This window comes from Leucopleurus acutus (assembly GCF_964270905.1).
Source record: "Leucopleurus acutus genome assembly, chromosome: X".
NCBI classification, from domain to species: Eukaryota; Metazoa; Chordata; class Mammalia; order Artiodactyla; family Delphinidae; genus Leucopleurus; species Leucopleurus acutus.
The window spans coordinates 131390021-131412923 of NC_139148.1; the positions used below are offsets into that span (position 1 = coordinate 131390021).

Sequence of the window (22903 nt, forward strand, 5' to 3'; positions counted from 1 at the left end):
TGTCACTTGGGGAAATCCCTATTTGACACGATGCTCTATACCCAAAAGTAACTTCCAGAGCAATTAAAATGCTTAGTGTAAAAATAAAACTGTAAATGTAAAAGAAGAAAATATAGTAGACCATATTTGTAATCTCTTAGAGGTAGCGAAGATGTTCCTAGGCAGAAAACATAAATGAAAAATATCCAGAAAAATATAAACTTAAAGATTGAGAAAAGATCTTGACTACATAAAGACTGAAAATTTTTATAGGACAAAAGACATCACAAAGGAGTTAAAGTACAAGTGACAGACTGAGAAAAATATTTGAAAGACAAATAATAATGTGTTAATATTTATAATGCATAAAACCTTTAACAAATATATAAGCAAAATATAGCCATGTTAAGAACCTGCCTGCCATATCAGTAAACAAAGGATGCCGCAGCCATCAGTGAGCCCTGAGGTAACTCAGGAGAGGAAACAAAGAATGCCCGGCTGTCTAGCAGTCATCAGACTGCAGCCACACCCAATGGTGCAGCTTAAGGAAACGCAGGATGAGAAAGCACAGGATACAGATAGCTGAGGTGCAGTTCAAAGGAATGATTTCAATAAGCCCAGACTCTTGCATCTTCCCATACATAGAAAAGTACTAAATTCCTTAACTCGGGATACCTGGTTTTCTTTAATTAACAGTAATCTTTTGTTCCTACTACCTGCCATTTGTTGCAAAACTCCTATATACCCTGGCTCCCCCCTTGCCTCCTTGGAGCAGTTCTCTCAGGGTTACTTGAGACACTGTCTCCTGGGCTTGAAGTCCTAAGAATGTCCGCCAAATAAAACATAACTCTCAACTTTTAGGTTGTGCATTTTTTTACCGTTGACATGCCATCTATCTATCTCTAAATTGATTGTGAAAACATAACTCCCTATTTTTTAAAGCCACTGTTATTTGAAGCATAAGTATTGTTAATATGCTATATCAAGGGTCAGGAAACATTTTCTGGAAAGGGACAGATAATAAATGCTCTAGGCTTTGTGGGCTATATCTACTCTCTGTCACATATTCTTCTTGTTCTTTTCCTTACAAGTCAAATGTAAAATCCTTCTAAAAGTTGTAGAAGGATATGTATGAAAGTCTAAGCAATGAGTATTTCAAAGGAGTGTCAGGTTTAATGGGTGGCATTAAATATTTTGTTCTATAATATTTTAAAACAAATTTATAATCCACATTTGCGTAACATTTATAATTTTTAAAAGATCCTGCCCATTGGAGACAAGGCTGCATTATGAAGTTTTAAAAAACTCAAAACCCTCCAGACTTTGTCTTCTTACCCAACCTTATATCTTTTCCTCAACTTACCAAAAGTGTGTCTCCAACTTCTCCATAAAGTAAAGGTCCCAGGATTCCTGATTCATACTGAATAGCTTCACGAGTCTTAAATGTTTCATCTGTGTAAGCTATAAATCGGACTTTTTTGTACTTCCTACCAATCCGCTGAGGACCATTGTTCAAATACAGACTTTTATAACTTCTGTGTGAGACACAAAAAGATGAGAGGTTGGAATGGAGAATTCTAGGTAAAGGACAGGTTGCTAAAATCCACTCTAAAATAGCTCATATGATTTAATCAAGGAAAGGAGTGAGAAAAATATAAGCATCCCTGATGTTTAGCTATGTTAATTTACCAAACATATTAATGCCCTTGCCATTTGATTCTATACCTGTACCTAACCTTAAACATGGCTTAAGGATTTGTTGTTTTGAATAACTGGGAAGAATTTTTGATTATGGGGAAGAGATAGCACCAAGAGTCAAAAGGTACTTGCCTGTCATTGGGGGTAAGGACTGAGGGAGCATAGTCCCAGTCGTCCTCTTCAGCAGCAATGTAGTGGACCCAGGTTTTAGGATGCTTCTTCGCAACTGAGCGGATTTGGATAAAGGGAGGAGCGCTGTCACCATCAAATCTGACCACATCCATGTCAGAGTCATAAAAATCATAATCTTCTTCTTCATTACTCTTCATCCATTTGCGGGGTTCTTCTGGGCAGCTATCTACTGTGACATAAGCTTCCATACCATCTGGAGTCAGACAAACGAATGTCAGGTTCCAATGAGACTTTCTTGCCTTAACTCTTATGACTTTGTTCTTTCTTGTTAGGCCTTCAAGGCCTTCTCTTAAGTGTTCCCTTCTCCACACCAATATCCTTTCTTGCCATTGTCCTATATGTATTACCTTCCCCATTATCTGGTACTTTCTGGTTTCTTCCTGTGGTCTTTGCACTCACCATTTCCCTTCTGCCTGACTCTCCTCCAATATATGTTTTACCCCTTTTTCAAGACTCACTCATTTGCTCAGAATATCCATTTGTATTTGCTATATAATGCTCTGGGCATCACTACTGATGTCCTGGAGCCCTTATGATTACAACCTAGACCGTGTACTTTTTTCCTTTTCCCTAAATTTCTCATAAAACATCTCTTCAGCTATGACCCAAATCCCTCTCTCCATAGTACTGAAGCCTATTTAATGTGATCAGGCTGGGAAAACAATGATACACTGTCCTCCTCACTCTTGCCACCTCATTTTCCCCTCCCTATATCACAGGTAGATTCACCAGTACATTCACAAGTACTACTAATAATCAAGCCCTCTGACACTCAAGGTGAACGATTTGCTCTGAAAACGGGCAACTAGGGAATCTCAGTTGAGGTCTAACTAACATAATCCTATACTGGACAGTGGACAGTAAATTCCATTAAAAGAAGAGCTGGATATTTATAATACTCATTTTTAAGATCCACAGATATTACCATGTTGGTGGGAAGAGATATGACAAAACAGTAGAAACTGGCCAAGGTCCATCAGGAGTGTCTGAGCAGTAAGGAGTGTTATTGGTGAGATCTCCAAAGAAGCCTGGCGATGGTTCCTCACAAGAAATGTGTGCCCTTCAAGGAAAACTGAGTGCACTTCAGGGGTGGTGCCCATCCCAATCACATGCCAATAGACTGATTTCTTATGACATCCAATCAGACCTGTAAAGTAAGAATAACACAGCTATAAGCAAGAAGTAGAGAATTTGAAATGGAAAACACTTTCTAGGATAGGATGAACAAATTGTCCTTACAAATTTTATTATCTTGACTTGGAACCAAACTTTCCAAGGACACTGGGGTACTGTCAAACTAACAGCTCTTGCCAAAGTCATCAATGACTATCATGCTGCTAAATCCAATGGGTATTTTTCAGTCTTCATCTGCATCTGTTGACCATTCATTTCTTCTTGAAATTCTCTCCTCCCCTGGCCTCTGTTTCAACAGAGTTTTGTTCCCCTAAGGCTTAGACTGCTCCTTCTTCTGTCTCATTTTGTGACTGCTCCTTCTTTACCCATCCATTCAATGATGGACCACCCCAGGGCTCATCCCTAGGCCTTATTCTCTCGTTAATCAAATTTTCTCCCTGAATAATATCATTCATTCTCATGGTATTAACTCCAGACTGATACAGACTGATACCTTCTCAATATCTTCACCTGGATATCTCATAAAACCCACAGGTACAAAACCAAATTTTCAATCTTTATCACCTCATCTTATTCCAGACTTCTTTATTTCAGTGAATGGTACCATCCTGAATTCAATTATGCAAGTGAGAGTTATTCTTGTCCCCACTCTCACTTCTCACATCCAATCTAACGTCAATGATGGCAATATAATTAATAACAGTAATGTTTACTGAGCACTTGTGTAACATCAAGCACTGTCCAAAGTATTTTACAAGTTTTAACCCCCAATAACCCTACGAATGTAGAAACTATAGTTATCATCCCTCACTGAGAGGCGAGGAAACTGATGCCCAGAGAGGTTAATTAACTTGATATGTGAGAGCAGGGACTTGCATGTTTTGAAAGTTAATTTCTTTTCTAATTCTGAAATCATGCATATTAATTATAGAATTCTTGAAAAATATAGAAAAGAGTTAAGAAAATATCCTTCCTCGTCCTTCATTATTTTCTTGGGTGTCTGAATTTTCCAACTTCCTCTTTCTTGGTTTACTCTCTAGTTTTATTGTAGCACATATTCAGTGGCTTCTAAGGGCTACCATTTCTGAAAATGTCTTTATTCTTCCCCCAAAGTTAAGTTATAGTTTGGCTATGAATTCTAGGTTGAAAATAACTTTTCCTTTAGAACTTTTAAGGTATTGGTTTATTACATTGCCAGTCTAATTCTCATGCCTTTGTATGTGACCTGTTTCTCCCAGGGGAAGCTTATATATCTTCTCTTTGTTCTTTGAAATTCCACAAACCTAATTTTGTGTGGGGATACTTTTTTATTTATCCTGCTGGGAAATTTTTATATAAAGACTCAACTCTTTTCTTTTTTTAACACTTCATTCTATCATTTCTTTGATTTTAAAAATCTCTTTTTCTTTTGCTTTCTGGGAGATTTGCTTTCTCAATCTCTTTTTGTTTTGCTTTCTGTGAGGTTTGTTTTATACCACTTTCTATTAAGTTTGTATTTTGACAATCATATTCCTAATTTTGTGAGCATATTCTTGTTTTGATTGTTTCTTTTTCATATAATCCTATTATTACTTTTTTTTTACTTACTAGAAACCTGTTTATTATATTTATTATAAAAGGATGTAACTCAGGAACATCCAGATGGAAGGGATGATAAGGCAAGGCATACTACTTTTCTTTATCTTTGCATATTGTCTTTGTGTTTCAGGCTTTCCTTAAATATCTGTTCATCCTTGGATGCCCATTTACGTTTAAGCAAAAGAAACCTTAATTTTCAGATAACTGAGGAGAACTGGAGAAGAGAGCTCTGTGGTGAACGCAGAAGCTCTTGAGGATTCTTGAGCAGGCTGTACATACCTGGCAGAGACCTGTTTATATAGCCATTGATTGTGTGCATTGCAGATGCAGGATCCACAGCCTGTGTCAAGGACTCATTTTTTCCTGAGTGCCAACTTTTCCCTGTTGAGAGAGGATGCGAATAGAGGCCAGCTAAGTGTCTGTCTTGTGTCAGCACAGTAGGCACAGATGATTTGCCCTCAAAGTCAGTAAGAAAAAGGGAGAAGACAGTTACCAAAAGGCAGATATTTCTCGCTCAAAGTAATGATCTCTCCCTATATTTACCCATGACACTACTTGGAAAGGAATAATGACAGATGATAACTAGTGGAAGGGAGAATATCGGTTAATTTGCACTATGATGATTTCATTCTATTCATTAGCTGACTTATTTAAAAGGAGGCACATGAAAAGCATCCTAGGAAAAGGCTGCCAGTACCTGTCCCTGTCCTAACTGCTTCATCCAGTTTGCAATAATGAAAGCCCAAGAACCCAAAAGCTTTCCAACCTCATCCCTGGAATTAACAAGAGTGAAAGGCACTATAAATATTATTATTAGCAGCTCCTTGTGCAAAGGACTGAAACTTTCTGAGGCACCCAGCCTTTGGGGAACTCTCATAAGTTCATTTATCCCTTGATCCACTCATCTGTTCATTCAGTTAAACATATTTACTGAACACTGCTGAGCACTAGGCACTGATGACAAAGAAGGCACAGCCTCTACCTTCTAGGCGCTTACAATTTAGCTCGAATAGACAGAGAAGCAGACAATTATAATACAGAGTGAAGAGTGATGTAAGAGAGATAAGAACAGGATATTATGGGAGCAGAGAGGAGAAGGAACCTCACTTTGCCTGAAGAGAAAGGAATACAAGGTCAAAGAAGATAAATATTAAATAAAGCCAGCAATGATGATTTAGTGTCATAAGGAGGAAGTTCAAGGTGCTGTGGAAATATATAAAGAGGCAACTAACCTGGACCAGAAGGAGGAGAAACTTGGTGTGAAGCTGGAGACAGGCTTTCCAGGCAGAAGAAACAGCATAAGCAAAGGTCCGGATACAAGAAAAAGCACGGCGTGTTTTGGGTGTTACACAAAATGTGTTCGGTGTGGCTGCAACTTGAACGGTGATGAACGGTGAGGCAGGAAGAGAAGCACAACGAGGCTAGACAGGTCGTCAAAGACTAGGTCATGTATCAGTGTGTTAAGACGTTTACATTTTGCCTTGATGTAAAATTGAAGGATTTTAAGGGCTGGGGTGACAAGATCAGATTCACATTTCGGTAGGCTCCCTTTGGCTGCTATAGTAATAATGAAGTGTCAGGGGGCACAAAAAGACAAGGAGACTAGTCAGGAGAGAGACGATGGGGGGGGTCTCATTTCAGAAGGTGATCGTGACGGCGACGAGGACGAAATCACCTGCTTAATCCTTACAACTATCCTATGAAATAGTACTTATTATTTCACTTTTCAACTGGATAAAACTGAGACACAGAGGGGTTAAGTAACTTGCCCAAGTTACTTAAGAGATGAAGATAAGAAAAAGTATACTCATAGAAACACAGAACACAAGGGGGGCTGCCAGGGTCTGGGGAAATGGGGAAATGTTGGTCAAATGGTACAAGCTTTCGGTTTTAAGATGAACAGGTTCTGGGGATCTAATGTGCAGTGTGATGACTATAGTTAATCACACTACATTGAACACTGGAAATATGCTAAGGGAGTAGATTTCAGGTGCTCTCACCACACACAAGAAATAACTCTGTGAGGAGATATGTTAGTTTGACTGTAGTAATCATTTCTCTATCTGTATCTATTTATCTAAAATCATCATGATGTACACCTTAAATATATATGATTTTTAGTAAACATTTCTTTAAAAGATAACAGGGGGCATTTAGAAAGTAAAGCAATAAGTCACTTCAAAAAGGGCTTGTGGGACCAAAACTAGGAGCTCTTAAATGCTGTGACCAAAGACTGAAATTCTCCAAAGGATGTGATAGTCACTCAATTGGGCTGTGTTTTCCTGAGGAGATAGAAACCTTAGCCACTCGTATCCATGATTGGCGATGTGGGAAAGTAACTAAATGTCTCCCACGTTTAACCAAAACTAACAAACAACCAAACAAAACAAAATTACATACATGAAACATTGTCGCGGGTACAGGCCTTGCCCCTAGCCCTTCACACCAGACGTCCTGGTTTGACACGTCACCTGCTGGTTTGACACGTCAGCTCCGCCGCTGGGAGCAGAAGCTGCCCACGACACTCAAGGCCAGACAGCCGTAGCAGGCCGTGTGCAGAGACGCTTTGCACGCACTGCAGTGTGCAGCTGCGCCGCCGGGAGCAGAAGCTGCCCACGACGCTCAAGGCCAGACAGCCGTAGCAGGCCGTGTGCAGAGACGCTTTGCACGCACTGCAGTGTGCAGCTGCGCCGCCGGGAGCAGAAGCTGCCCACGACGCTCAAGGCCAGACAGCCGTAGCAGGCCGTGTGCAGAGACGCTGTGCACGCACTGCAGTCTGCAGCTGCGCCGCCGGGAGCAGAAGCTGCCCACGACGCTCAAGGCCAGACAGCCGTAGCAGGCCGTGTGCAGAGACGCTGTGCACGCACTGCGTCTGCAGCTGCGCCTGCCAGGAGAGCTCCGCCCCTTCCCTCGTCCCTATAAAGCAGCCCCGCCTACGGCCTGTCGGAAGGGCGTTTGCTCTAGAGTCCAAGCTCGCACTTCTCCGTTCTTTGCACAAAGAATAAAACTTTCCTTTGCTTCAAACCGGAAAAAAAAAAGAGAAAGTAAAGCAAAAAGTGTTTGTTGATGGATTTAATAAGAGGGACAAGGTTACCCAGCTACTCTATCTTCTTACTTCATAGCTGCCAGTGGAACTCAGCTTGCATTTTTTCCTTGGAATTCATTTTCATCCCTGTCTGCATCATTCCTGAATGATAATGTCGTTTATGATCTTTCTGTAATCACTTCCTCTGGACATTAACAGCCCTCATGCTCAAGTACCACATTAAATTAATATATTTCATTTCTTTCAGGAGACCAAAATTCAGACTGCAGCTCACTAACCTTCATCAAACACAGCAAAAAGTAGTACAAATTCGTGCAAGGTCTGTGTCCTTTCTTTGGTCAGACTCCCTGAAAAAGAAGTGAGAGCACTTATCTTCTATTGAAAATCCTCTCATAGGAAAATGACACTACGAGGATACATTACTTCATCAACAGCTTTGTCTCTTGGTCTCTTACTAACTTTACCATAACATTATTTCCTTGGTGTCACATCTCCTATGCCAGTAATTCTAAAATTATTCGGGGTAAAGGACTTTTTTAAAAATTTCAGATTTGTTGCAGACCCTTGCCTTTATAAAATACACTAAAAATTAATTACTAAAAAAGAAATTAAAAAGACATACAAACTACAAGTCCATATAACCATATTTCATATATATGTATATTCAGAACAAACAGAAAACAGAAAAAGAGGGCTTCCCTGGTGGCGCAGTGGTTGAGAGTCCGCCTGCCGATGCAGGGGACGCGGGTTCGTGCCCCGGTCCGGGAGGATCCCACATGCCGTGGAGCGGCTGGGCCCGTGAGCCATGGCCGCTGAGCCTGCACGTCCGGAGCCTGTGCTCCGCAACGGGAGAGGCCACAACAGTGAGAGGCCCGCGTACCGAAAAAAAAAAAAAAAAGTTATGAGCAAAATAACTACTGTCTATATTAAACACATACTCACACTTTAAATGAACACCATGTATATCAATATTTAAAGTTATCAATGTTACAAATAAGCTTGCTTCATGCTTTAACTGTTGAATTTGTTAGCTGTCTTTCTTAGCATACTTTTTCACTTGATTGGGAAGTTTTCTTTGCAGGTTTATTTTGAGTAGGAAGATTTTTGTTTATAATGTTCTTTCCTCTCTTGTACTTTTTTTAAAAATTAATTATTTATTTATTTTTGCCTGCATTGGATCTTCATTGATGTGCACCAGCTTTCTCTAGTTGCAGCGAGCGGGTGCTACTCTTCGTTGCAGTGCACGGGCTTCTCTTTGTGGTGGCTTCTCTTGTTGTGGAGCATGGGCTCTAGGCATGTGGGCTTCAGTAGTTGTGGCACACAGGCTCAGTAGTTGTGGCTCATGGGCTCTAGAGTGCAGGCTCAGTAGTTGTGGTGCATGGACTTAGCTGCTCCGCGGCATGTGGGATCTTCCCGGACCAGGGCTCGAACCCGTGTCCCTTGCATTGGCAGGTGGATTCTTAACCACTGTGCCACCAGGGAAGTCCTCTCTTGTACACTTAATGCTTGGAAAGTAAAAGTTAAATTGGACGAAGAAACTAACTCACCCATACAAATTTAAAATACAGGTAAAGCTGTCTGAAAAGATTTTAATTTTTTTATTATATATTTTTTAAATTATCAACTAGTGAAATTGATGTCTTTCGGTAGGTGAATGGATAAATAAACTGGTACATTCAGACAACAGAATACTATTCAGCACTAAAAAGAAAGAAGCTATCAAGCCATGAAAAACATGGAGGAACCTTAAATGCATGTTACTAAGTGGAAGAAGCCAATATGAAAAGGCTACATACGGAAAAGGCAAAACTATGGAGACAATTTAAAGAACAGTGGTTGCCAGAGGGTAGGAGAGGGAAGGATGAATAGGCAGGGCACAGAGGATTTTTAGGGCAGTGATATGATACTATATATGACATATATATAATACTATATGATATATGATACTGTATGACATATATGATACTGTATGATACTAATATAATGGACACATGTCATTATACATATAATCCAAGTCCACAACATAGTGATTCTATGTTTCTATACATTACAGGAGGTCACCACAATAAGTCCAGTTGCCATCTGTCACCATACAAAGTTATTACAGTGTTATTGACTATATTCCCCATGCTGTACATTTCAACCCTGTGACAAATTTATTTTGTAACTGGGGGTTTGTACCTCTTAGTCTCCCTCAGCTATTTCACTCATCCCTCCACCTCTCTCCCCTCTGGTAGCCACCTGTTTGTTCTCTTTATCTATGAATTTGTTTCTGTTTTGTTATTATTATTATTTGGCCATGCTGTGCAGCATGTGGGATCTTAATTCCCCAGCCCAGGACTGAACCTGTGCTCACTGCATTGGGAGCATGGATTCTTAACCACTGGACCACCAGGGAAGTCCCTCATTTATTTCGTTTTTTAGATTCCATATATAAGTGAAATCATACAGTATCTTCTTTCTCCCTCTGACTTATTTCACTTAGGATAATGCCCTCTGGTCCATCCATGTTGTCACAAATGGCAAGATTTCATTCTTTTTCATGGCTGAGTAATATTCCCCACATCTTCTTTACCCATTCATCTGTTGATGGACACTTAGGTTGCTTCCATATCTTGGCTGTTGTAAATAGTGCTGCAATGAACATTGGGGTACATACATCTTTTCGAATTAGAGCTTTCATTTTCTTCTGAAAAATACCCAGAAGTGGAATTGCTGGATCATATGGTAGCTCTATTTTTAATTTTTTGAGAACCCTCCATACTGTTTTCCATAATGACTGTGCCAATTTACATTCCCACCAACAGTGCACAAGGGTTCCCTTTTCTCCACATCCTTGCCAACACTTGTTATTTGTGGTCTTTTTGATAATAGCCATTCTGATATGTGTGAAGTGATAGCTCAAGGTTTTGATTTGTATTTCCCTGATGATTAGCAATGTTGAGCATCTTTTCATTTGCTCATTCACTTGGCACTATGTTGTGCACTTAGAGCTATAATAGTGTTGTAGGTCAATTATACTTCAATATTTTTTATTTTTACTTTTTTTTTTGGCTGCACCGTGCAGCTTGTGGGATCTTAGTTCCATGACCAGGGATTGAACCCGGGCCCTCAGCAGTGAGAGTGAAGAGTCCTAACCACTGGACCGCCGGGGAATTCCTGGGAAAAAAATTTTTTATAAAAGGTTTAATTTAAATTACTATGATTTTTAGAATAAGAACTTATAAACATGTATAAATGCTTGATTTTCTCAGATTTTTATGTTTTTGGGTTACAGATGACTAACCTCCTGAAGTGGTCTATACGCCATTGATCACACACTTGGATGTATTTACCTTCATGGAGGTTTCAAGGCACCTAACACAAAATTATAAAAGGCACTACTGAGACAGCCCATAGGATATCTGAAGTAGAAAGTAGAAGAAGAGAAGAGAGACCTAATTCCAGAACTTGGCTTTTCTTGAACATTAGAGTGCATTCTGGCTACATAGGATGGGCATCTGTTCTTCTCGGAGACTACATTATTCTCCTTTCCATGGCAGGACACTAGGGAAAGGAAACCTCTTTCAGATGTTTGTACTTGCCGGCTTATTTCATCTCAATCCTACTCTTTCTTATACTTACCTTCTCTACAAACCAGCAGGGCTCCAATGAGGCCTGAGTTCACGTCTTTCACCAGGTCCACATGAGAAAGATATGAGTAGGTGAGACATGGTGGGTCAGAGGCTGTTGGACCATTTTCTTTCAGGACCTGCCAGACGTAGGTATGACTTTTACCAGGAATGACTTTATCATCTTCCTTCTCCCTTTGGCTGGTTTTATCCTCATATTCAGCACCTAAATCAAGGAGGGATAAAATTGTCCTTCCTATGCCCATTGCCCACTCAAGGAAACATCAAGTTTATTGTCACCAGTAGACTCTACACAAGAAACAGTGTTCCTGAAACTTAATTTGGAATACTAACAAGTAGCAGCTATACATGGGGAGAAGCCTTATATGTTGCAGAGGAGTTCTTGACCACTAATGCAAACATGAGCAGTTGAGTGGTCCTCTGAGACCTCCAGATTGTAACAATAATACTGCTTTCATTATTGCATCTTTTTACCTAATTCAAGTCAGTTCAACTCAGTAGACATACATGGGTATGTACTCTTGTCCCAGACTCTTTACTGAGCACTGGTGGGGGTCAGGGAAGGGTGAGACGCAGAGATTTTTTTAAATGTTGTTTTTAACTTGGTTCTTCTCTGGCGGGCCAGACCATATCAGGGGCAGATATTTTCTGGCTGTCCCATCCTTAGTGATGTTAAAATTGACCCCTGGATTATCCTGATACCTTTATTCCACACTGAGCGCTATATGTTTTCATTGTTAGTGACGTGTCATTGCTTCTACATCATTTCAGTGGACTGAGGTAGAAAATAATGAAACTCACTGACCATAACACTTATACTTCTATTGAACTATTTTTCTAGCAACTCACCTTAGCTTCTCAGATTCATCAGGGTCTCTGAGACTCCAGAGCCTCCCAAGGCATTCAGGGTGCTCCTCATCTATACCCCATCGTACCCCACAACAGCTATACATCTAATAGAGGGACCTCTCCAGCAGAGCTGTACAAGAGACCCCCTGCACTGGCCCACTATAAAGTCAGCCTCTTTGGTAAAGGGGTGCCCCTCCAGTGAGCACTACGGACAATTGGCTTCATCCAGAAGCAACAGCAGACCAATACCTGTGCTTGGCAGATCCTGGGGGACATTTAGAAAAACGTGAGTTGTACCTCAGGTTGGAGAGTGTGGTTCAGGTGTCTGTGTGATTGTGGGTTGGTATAAAATTCTGAATAGTGAATACATTTGCATAGGGAGGGAGGGGATCATGGACGGGTAAAGAAGGGGCTTCAACTATATCTATAATGTTTAATTTCTTAAAATAAAGTAAGCAAACATGGCAAAATGTTAAGATTTGCCAAAGTGAGGTAATGGGTACATGTTTGTTTGCTCTATTATTTCCTGTACCTTTTTTTGTTTGAAATATTTCATTAGGAGAAGAATGTCCTTTTTCCTAATACTAAGGTTGGGGTTGGGGGGTTGATGAGAGGCCAAGAACGCGTGAAAATTATACCCGTCTTGGCAAGGCAGACGGTGAAAAATTGTAGGGTCAGTACATGGTGGATCCCAAAGAGAATGAAGAATTGTAGGAGTGGGCAATGAGAGAATGACAGCTGGAAAAGTAGGAAGTGATGTTCAGAATGTTGTAAGCTTGAACCTGAGATTTTGGGTTCTTCTCAGGTTGCTAATAACAAGGTCTATCCTTCGGTGAAGACAAAGTTGATTTGTCAAGACCAAGTGAAGTAGGCGGTGCCTGGGAAAAAGCACTGTGCACAGCCCTTAAAGTTCACATATCTACTGATGTCTCCATCAGAGTCTTACCTGAGCTTGTGTATCAGCCACCACAAATATTCTAAGCAGAATGTGTTTTGTGTAATTTTTATCTTCTATTATATGAGGAAGAACACTGTTGGGACATTTGAGAGTTCAGAAAGTCTGCCTGTCTGCTTCCAGTGTCCTGGTTAGCCCTCTAGTCAACCCCCTGCTGCTGCTGGGTCAGCCTTGCCCCAGGTCTGGCCTAGGCCCCCAGAAGCTACCCTGCTGAGACATCCCAAATTCCTGGGTGTCCAGCAGGAGTTGAGACCCACATTCTGACTCCCCATGCCAAGGATTTTTGTTGGTCTCAGTCGTGAAAGGCCACAGCTCAGTGACCCCTGGGCATGACTACTCTACCACAGGACAAATGCTGTGTTTCAGAGGCTACTCCACTTCACTCTCTGGTGCCTTCAGCTATTTTTCCTTTGCCTGATGTCTGCTCAGCAGCTTCAGGTTGGTACTTCTTAACTCGTATGCCCCCATACTGTCTTTCACAGCTCCCTCAAAGTTTGGCAGCTCATGGCCAACCTCATCTCATTCCTACTCAGAGCCTCATTTTGTGGACCTACTTACAGCCTAGGTTGGTGTCTTAGAACGCCACTTGTCCAGAGAAGAAATTAAAAGCCTTTCTCTAGTACTGGGTTTCCATTTTCAGCTCAAGACCAAACTTGAAATTTCCTTTGACAGACACTCCATGTGAACTAGCTATCTTGGCATACAGCATATGGCCACATCCAACAACAATATGGCAGGGAAATGTACTCTTGCCACTCTGGGGGAGGAGATGACTATTTGGTGAACTGAAATATAATTTACCAGAGTTGGTTTGGGAGATAAAAATGACAGGCTTGCAGAGCTATAGAGATAGAAATCAGATCAGAAGTTGTCTGGGACTGAGTGGGAATGGGGCTTGAACTGCAGAGACAGAACTTCTTGACATGGATTGTGTTGATGGCTGCATAACTGTCTAAATTTAGTAAAAGTCATCAAACTACTTTAGATGAGTGAATTTTGTGGTATGTAAATTATACCTCAACAAAGCTGTTTAAAGATGCTATAGGGAAACCATACACAAAAATTAATTTAAGATGGGTCACAGACATAAGTATGAAAGGGAAAATAATAAAACTTCTAGAGGAAAGCATAGAAGAAATTCTTCATGACCTTGGGATAGGCAAATGTCTTAAATAAGACACAAAGCTCTAACATAAAAGGAAAAACATGTGATATCTTTTTTGTGCTTCATTAACTGAATTTTCATGCTTAATTAACTTTAAGAACTTCTGTTTACCAAAAAAGAAAACTATTAAGAGAGTAAAATTAAAATTCAAGCTACAGACTGGAAGAAGGTATGCAAATATTTATATCTGTCAAAGGATTTGTATTCAGAATATATAAAGTACCTCTACAAATCAATAAGAAAAAGATAAACAACTCATTTTTTTTCCAACAGGAAAACATTTAAACAGTTGATCAGATACTTTACAAAAGGATATCAGAAAGGTCAACAAGCATATGAAGTGATACTCAACATCGTCACAGATTTAACTTACATCCTGGGGCCCCCAGGCTAGTCTAAGAAGGCCAGGAGCCTGTGGATCATAACATATAAATACACAGGCTCGTGCTAGGATCGTAAATCGCATGGGCATTAGGCCATTGACTCACTGTGTTGTTCCTGGGAAGAACCACTGTAGCTGTATGTGTGAGAGATGATAGTCTATTTTCCCAGAACTCACCAGGCTCAGGGTGCAAAAGAGTCATCTCTATGGTCAGCTCCCAGCTGCAGAATTGTGGGAACCCTGGTCTCTCTAAAATGCCCCTAGATTAGTTCTGGAAGCTTCCAAGTAGATAAACCTCATGGAAATAGCCTGTCAGGCACAAGTCAGAACCTGGGATGACTTTTCCTCTATAGCACCTGCCCCCTCCTGTCTTTCACCTTCCCCCAGTCCAGGTCTGCCCTGACCTAACGAGTGCAACCTAGAAAACTAATGCTTTCCAATTTCAGAATGAGAAATTAGTCAACGCATAAGCATAGTTAGACCGTACAATACAGGGCATGTGCTCCAATAATTTCTTAATGATTTACTTGAATCTTCTTGATCTGTATATGCCACAGTCTATCTGGGCAATATCACAGTCTGTTGTGGCTCTCCCTTCACTCCCTTCCTGCACTGCGAAGGTTAAGGAGAAGCTAGTTGGGGTGGGGACTGTGGCCAAACAGGTTGCTTGCTGTAATGAGGTCAGCTTGTGCTTCTGCTAGTTGGCCCTAATCACATATTTAGAAATTGGGGGGAGGGGAGGCAGAGGAGATATCTGGAAAGTCTGAATCTAAGGAAGGAGAAGGAGAATTCTGTTTCATTTCTATACCATGGGCCTTGATCCTCCCTAGGAAGTTTTCTGGGCATAGGAAGGCAGATACAGTGGGATTTTTTTTTTTTTTTTTTTTTTGCTTTATGCAGGCCTCTCACTGTTGTGGCCTCTCCCGTTGCGAAGCACAGGCTCCGGACGCGCAGGCTCAGCGGCCATGGCTCACAGGCCCAGCCGCTCCGCGGCATGTGGGATCTTCCCGGACCGGGGCACGAACCCACATCCCCTGCATCGGCAGATGGACTCTCAACCACTGCGCCATCAGGGAAGCCCCTACAGTGGGATTTTTAACATCCGCGGCCTGGCTCCCCAAGGGAGAACAGGGAACAGCAACAAACTTTAGGGTTTAGACTGAAATGACAAGGTTCTTGACTTCATGAAATGGGCCTAGGTTTGAATCCCGAATCCACCGTTCAGTAGCTGTATGCCCTTATACTCAATACTCTTCTGTCCCTAGGATGACAGGACAATAGGAGGGCATTTGACTCACCTTCAGAAGACTTCCAGTAGGATACGCCGATAGCATGAAGACTAACAGGATGAGAAGCCATATTCTTAAGTGTAATGACCACCGTGTCATAAACCTCAGCCTGGATGGTAGGACCCAGCAGACCTGCAAGAATGAGATGTCCCCCAAAGGTCATTTGGAGGGTGGCACTCCAGAAAACCTGTTATCACAAAACTGATGGTCAAAGTCACAGTAGAGAAGCATGCCCCTATGGTTATTGATAAAAAGTAGTAGCTGAATGAATGAATACATAAACTACTATAACCAGCTCAGCCTCATAGTTGTTCTGAAGACAGATTTCTGGCAATTCATTCAATGCATTTATTCATTCAACTAATAACTGAGTTCCTACTATATTCTAGAAACTGCCCTAGGCACTAGAGATGCAGTAGTTAACAAGATAGATCATGGAGATCACATTCTAGAGACATTAAGCATGTAAATAAAGAAAGAAGAAAATTGTAGGTTGTTATAAATGCTATAAATGATGATGGCGTGCTAGAAAATGATGAGGCAGGAAGTAGAGGACACTTTAAATACGGTAAGCTAACATGTGGTTGAAGCAAGGTGAATGAGCAAGGGAATAGTAGAAAATAAGGTTATCGAGGCAGGCAGGGCACATAACATGTAGGACTTTGTAGGCTACAGCAGTTTGGATGAATTTGGAATTTAGAAGAAGCAGACTTAGGACTTGTTTTGGAGGAAGAGTGTAAAAAATATTAATAAACAGAAACATCAATTAAATAGAGTTGGGAGACCAGAAGGGGGCGCTCTCACACCCTGTGACAATAGCAGAACCCGAGGGGAAGAAGACGCCTCATCTTTCCTGGCAAGGACTCGGCCAATGAGCAGCCACAGACTCTTTGTTTACTCTAGCCCTTCCAACTTCCTCTTCCCCTCTATAAACTGTGTTCCTCTCCCTTTGCTATTCAGGGACTTGTTTGTAGCTTGCCATGGTTGCAGATCCCAGATTGCAATTCTCTGCTGATCCTGAATAAACCCATCTTTTCTGGAGAAATACCTGGTAGTCTATTTATTTCAACAAGGTCAACAAGTCAACGAGACTTGCTCATGGGTCGGATATTGAAGATGGGGGGAAAGAAGTGAGAGAGCCAGGAATGACTCCTGTGATTTTGGTTTGTGCAAGTGGGTGGTAGTCAGGCCATGGCACAGAAAATTTAGAGGAAAATCAAGACTTCTGACTTATATACATACTAAGGATAAGATGCCTACAAATGGTTTTATTGAATGGACTGGATTCAATGGGACGAAAATATGAAATAGGCTTATTTTTCATAGCTTTTAATTGTATGTGGAATTTCCCTTTGTTGCATTTTGAACAGTCCCACTTTTTTCCAGTAACCTTCACATATTAAGAGTATCATTTTTAGGTACTAATAAATCCAGTCTGGTCTAATATCAAATTTTTGATGTCACCTGCAATTTAAGGGTCCCTCCCTCCTCCAGTTCAGTTCTGAAACAGGCTCAGAAACCTGTAATGGGAAAAGGAAGTTTGGTTGGCAGCTTCACCGCTTTCTCATTTTACTGCCTCTGGACTTTCTAAAGTTGGAGCTAGTGGACAAAGGACAAGTGCAAAAAGAGACATGCTGACAAGATCTTTCTTGGCTTTGGTACCCCCTGGATGTGGCACATGCCAAAATTCTGGGTCTTTCTTTCTTAGAGAACTTATATGAGTTCTTTAGAGACTCTCTCCCTCTCAATATGGGGACGCCCTACTCCACCTCCCCCTGGCATGGGATACGCCCTCTCCAGCTGTCACTTTATCTCTCCTCTCAGTTTCTGCTTCTGACAGTACAATCACATAGACCTTTTCTGTTGGGATCACCTAGCCCTGGCAGGAAGTCCTCTCAGGCAGGGTCTTCTTGAGGCAAGTCTTGTCCTATGACCTTCCTGGTCTCACACGTAACAGTTGCAGTGCAGTTAGCCTCTGCTATAGCCCACTCTCCTTGTTACGCCATTGGGGAAGCTCCCCAACACTCTGGCATTGAAAGTTTTTCCAGATAAAAATCAGGCACTAGTCAGTATCTTCCAAGCTCCAGAAGAACTATGTCAAGTTTTCTAAATGATTCTCCTGAAGCCTCCCTCACTGCAGCTTGACATGAGGGAGAGGCTGCCCTCCCCCCATGGGAATATACAAAACACCAAAATGCTTTCAAAAGAAATCCTCAAGGGGACTTCCCTGGTGGTGCAGTGGTTAAGAATCCGCCTGCCAGTGCAGGGGACATGGGTTCCAGCCCTGGTCCAGGAAGATCCCACATACCACGGAGCAACTAAGCCCGTGCACCACAACTACTGAGCCTGCACTCTAGAGCCCGCGAGCCACAACTACTGAAGCCCACGTACCTAAAGACCATACTCTGCAACAAGAGAAGCCACCGCAATGAGAAGCCCGCACACCACAATGAAGAGCAGCCCCTGCTCGAGGCAACTGGAGAAAGCCGGCACACAGCAACAAAGACACAAGGCAGCCAAAAAATTAATTAATTACATTACATTTTTAAAAAAAGAAACATTCAAATCTAAACTCTTTCCTAAGTTCCTAACCTTCTTTTATATAGGCTGGAGGTATATGATGGGCTAAAGGTTGCTGAACCAATTTTGGACCACTACCTGACCAAGTCCTGAATAGGTGGCCTGATATCTCTCTTTAGAATTTGGGGGTACTTGTCACCTATAATTCTGAGCAATCATTCTAAGGTAGGAAATGTCTCATCTTAACATCTTGTTACATGCTTATTTGACACCTAAGTGGAGGTATCAAGCAAGCAGTCTGAACTAGAGATATAAACTTGGGACTTATTGGCATGTATGATATTTTCAAGCCATGAGACTGGATAAGATCAGCTAGGGATTGGAAGCAGAGAGAAAATAAAATGAACCCAGGTCCAAGATAAAGGGCACTCAAGCAGAGGAGGAGGGCCCAGTAAGAAGACTGAGACCATTCAGCCAGTGTATTTCCCCGAGAGGTGGGAATAAGGGAAGCCTGGCCAAGAAAACTGCAGCCCCAAGACTGGGGAATCCTTGCAAGGAAATAAGATACCCAGATTCATAACAATGAGTCAATATTGTTTGCATTACCCATCCATGGTGGCCTGGGCTTGGCAATGTTGAAATGCTGATCCATGAACTCTACAAACACAGTCTTCTTGTACATGACTGAGGTGTTGAATGGAAAAGATCTTGGCACTCTAGGAGAAAACCTGTGTGAAAAAAGGAAAAAGTCATTCATTTTGGTTCACCCTTCTCTGAACCCACTTTAAAAAACAGCTATGGGACTTCCCTGGTGATCCAGTAGTTAAGACTCCACGCTTCCAGTGCAGTGGGTTCAGGTTTGATCCCTGGTCGGGGAACTAAGATCCCGCATGCCGTGTGGTGTGGCCAAAAAAATAAAACATAATTTAAAAAACAGCTGGAAGTAATGCTTCCATCCCACTCTCCTCTACTGTTAACAAGGCAGATTGGAAGCTGTATATGAAGTCACAGAGAAAACAGCTGCCCCCCAAATTAGAGAGACAGGTGAATGCAGAGAATTACAACTTACTAGAACAGAAACCTTCAAGTAGAAATGCCTGTGGGAACCAGTGCTGTAGTAGGAAATAAAATAAATAAATTTTAAAAAATAGTAAAAATAAAAAAAGTTAAAATATGCCAGAGCATTCTGTTCTTATGCCTGCCCTCATGAGAAATTATTTTACCAGAGCTTATCATTCTGGGATTTTAATCACAGCTTCATCTACCTGGAAGAAGGAAGAAAGCCAACATCACCCTGCTTCTCCTTCCATGTAGAGGAAAGGAAATACCCAACTCTAGCCAGCCTGTGTCAAGGGGTGAGACTGAGACGCAGTGGTGAAGTCCACAGTCCGGGGGCACAGGCTCACTGAAAGACTGAGACCTGATCACAGGGCTATAGAGCACTTCCCCACACCTCACCACCACATTACTAAAGGCCTAATTTACCAAAGTTCCTTTTATCCAGTGCATCACATCCATCATTCAACAAAAACTTACAAGGCACACTAAAAGGCATTAAAAAAGAACCCCACAGTTCATAGAGACTGAACAAGCAGCAGAACTAGAGTCAGATATGACAAGAATGTTGGAAGTATTAGACCAGAAATTTAAAAAAAACTATGACTAATATGTTAAATATTTTAATGTAAAAAGTAGACAACATGTAAGAACAGATGGATAATAGAAGCAGAAAGATGGAAATTCTAAGAAAAATCAAGAAGAAATGGTAGAGATCAAAAACACTGTAATGGAAATGAAGAGTGCCTTTGATAGGCTCCTTAGTAAACTGGATATTGTTAGGGAAAAATCTCTGAGCTTGAGCATATGACAACAGAAACTTCCAACACTGAAAAGGAGAGAGAAATTTGCTCCTCAAGGGCTATAGATCATACCCTGAGTCATATCCCTGAGTTGTTTTGCAGATACTAAGACCCCCACCGGGCGGAAGAAGGTAAGGGCATGCTGACCACCAGCGTGTAGACCCCAGACCACTGGAACCAGAAGGCTGATGATGTTGACTCCCTCCCGAAATACCACCTGGTTACCTCACCACCAAGCAGTCAGAAGAACGTCCATAAGCTGATCAGGTATCCCGCCACCCCCTCCCTCACCTTGCCTTCAAAAGCCCTTCCCCGAAAGCCATCGGGGTGTTCGGGTCTTTTGAGCATATGAGCTGCCCGTTCTCCTTGCTTGGCCCCAGGTTGGGCGTCTTGCAATAAATGCTGCACTTTCTGCCAAGGAAACTGCACCAAACAACCAAGTAAACTGGATGACTTAGCCAGTTGATGTTAGCCAGCCTCAGTCGTTGGCACCCCAATGCTGCCAAGATGGACATATAAATGGAGGAGCCATGACGGTGACTGTGCATGGGCTCAACATCATGGACTCACCACGGCTGATCTAGCTACTGCTGTTGTAAATGTCCAGCTTGCCAGGAACAGAGACCAACACTAAGGCCCTGATATGTCATCATTCCTCAGGGAAACTATCCAGACACTTGGTGAGCCTCGGTAAGCTGAGCCCCAGTGAACTCCTCCCAATAAACTTCCCGCATACATACATACACAAAAGAAAAGAAGCAGACAATCCTCTTTTTTTTTTTGAAATTTGTGTGCTTAAACAGCTATAAAATCACCCAAGGAAACACAGAAGTTGTCACTACTTGCACAATGTTGGTTGGCAACATTCTTTTTCATCCCATTTGCTTTCAGATAATTCACCGACAGCTATAAATTTGTGGCAATGCTGTCACCCGTGATTAGCAGAACCCCGCTCAGAACGACCGAAAACTTAAAAGGCCCCCAAACGGTGCTTCCCAGCGAAAGGGTAGGCGTGAGGCTGTCAGAGCTCTTTCGTGAGGCACACAGTGGCCCTCCGCCCACCAAAACTGCGGCTATGCTAAGGCGAAGCTGGTACCCAGCAGGGTGGAACCATCTGGTAGGTCCCCGAGTTTGTGCCCCTGGAGCTCTGATGAGGGTTGTGGCCCAGAGACGTAGGTTTGAACGGCTCTGGTGAAAACTAAAAGTGCATCGAATGGCAGACAGAGCAGACGCTGCTATGCGAGTTTCTGGGAGTCGCGCTCAACACGAACGGCAGGCGACGGTGGAAAGAAGAGGCATAGACACAGGCAGACACGCCAGACAGCCACTTGCAGAAGGAAGCCCTGTGAGCCCTAGACAGTGTTGAAACCAGGGAGGAAGGACAAGCCCAGAAAAGGAGGGAGACGCCCCTTCAGAAGACACAAGGGTTTGGCCGAGCCTGAAAATGGTGAGCCGGCACCTAACAGTTTAGCAGCTCTTGCTTCACATGAAGATTGTTGCAAGCACGAGAGAAACTGGCCAAGCGACAGTCACAGAGGAAGACCTCAGCAGCCTTGGAGGGATGGAGCAGCAGATGGACTGAAGACACTCCTTCCAAGTGTGCACTGTTTTGCGTACACCTCTCTCAAGGAGGAGGCAAAGATGAGACTGACTTAATTCTCTCCTCCCTGACAGCCCTCCCCTCCCAGGGAGCCTTGCAGCTCACTCAATCCCAGGGTTTCCAGGACACCCGAGAAAGCACGTGCCGGGAGCAGCTCAGCCAGCCCAAGGCCAGGACAAGTGACTCTATGTACTGGCTGAGGGCCAGAAGCCAGCGTACTGATAAGGAAGCCCTTCCAGTAAAAGGAGCTGATTTACGGAGGCAGGCGTGGGGATCTGCATGGACCAGAGTGCACGAGCAGGCTGAATGAGCAGATTGTCAGAGGCCCATCTCATCTACTCGTGCTACACAGCCACCTTTACCTCAAGTCACACCCACAGTCATGTGGGGGGTCCCTGACGACCAGTTGCTGGGGGGGAAGAAGCCTGAGATTATGTACAGTTGGGTCAGCTTGGTACTCAGGTACGAGCCAAAAATTGACGGCTGTTGTATTACAGCCCCACTCAGGGGTGGATTCAATAGACAATGGTGAAGGATAATCTCCCAGTGGGCCAAATTCTGGCTAATGTTGGTTGTTCACTTTGAGCAGAAAGAGAAAACCGCCCAAGGTTCAAATATATACAGACTAATGGACAGCAGCAAATGGCTTGGCTGGCTGTTCAAGGGCCTAGAAAGAAAAGGGCTGGAAGGTCAAGGACAAGGATGTCTGGGGCGAAGGCATATTCATGTCATATGTTAATGCCATCAGAGAATAGCTACTGTGGAAGAAGTGCAAAACAATAACAGACAAAATGACTGACGATTACCATTAGCCAGCCTCTACATGGGCCATCTCAGTGCTGGTAAGATGTGAGCCAAGTGGCTGTGGAGGCGTGGAGAGAATGAATGCATGGACCCAAAAGCAAGGGTTCCCACTGACTAAGGCTGAGTTAACTTGGTTGCCTCCCCAAATCCAACCTGCCAGCAACAGAAACCAATGCTGAGTTCCTAACTGGGCACTGTCCATCATGGAGACCAGCCAGCGA

At 42.5% G+C, this 22903-nt stretch overlaps 1 protein-coding gene across 1 annotated transcript in view; it reads right to left on the minus strand.

Moving 5' to 3' along the window:
• F8 (coagulation factor VIII) overlaps positions 1-22903 on the minus strand; it is a gene marked incomplete at its 3' end in the record, with an annotated part of 118257 nt that overhangs the window by 86962 nt on the left and 8392 nt on the right. Inside the window, exons 2-9 of the mRNA XM_082865421.1 lie at positions 19026-19147; positions 15909-16031; positions 11252-11464; positions 7906-7974; positions 4861-4962; positions 2795-3016; positions 1810-2062; positions 1343-1514 (exon numbers count right to left, since the gene is read on the minus strand). Coding sequence (XP_082721547.1) covers positions 1343-1514; positions 1810-2062; positions 2795-3016; positions 4861-4962; positions 7906-7974; positions 11252-11464; positions 15909-16031; positions 19026-19147 — 1276 coding nt within the window. The remainder of the gene's footprint in view (positions 1-1342; positions 1515-1809; positions 2063-2794; positions 3017-4860; positions 4963-7905; positions 7975-11251; positions 11465-15908; positions 16032-19025; positions 19148-22903) is intronic.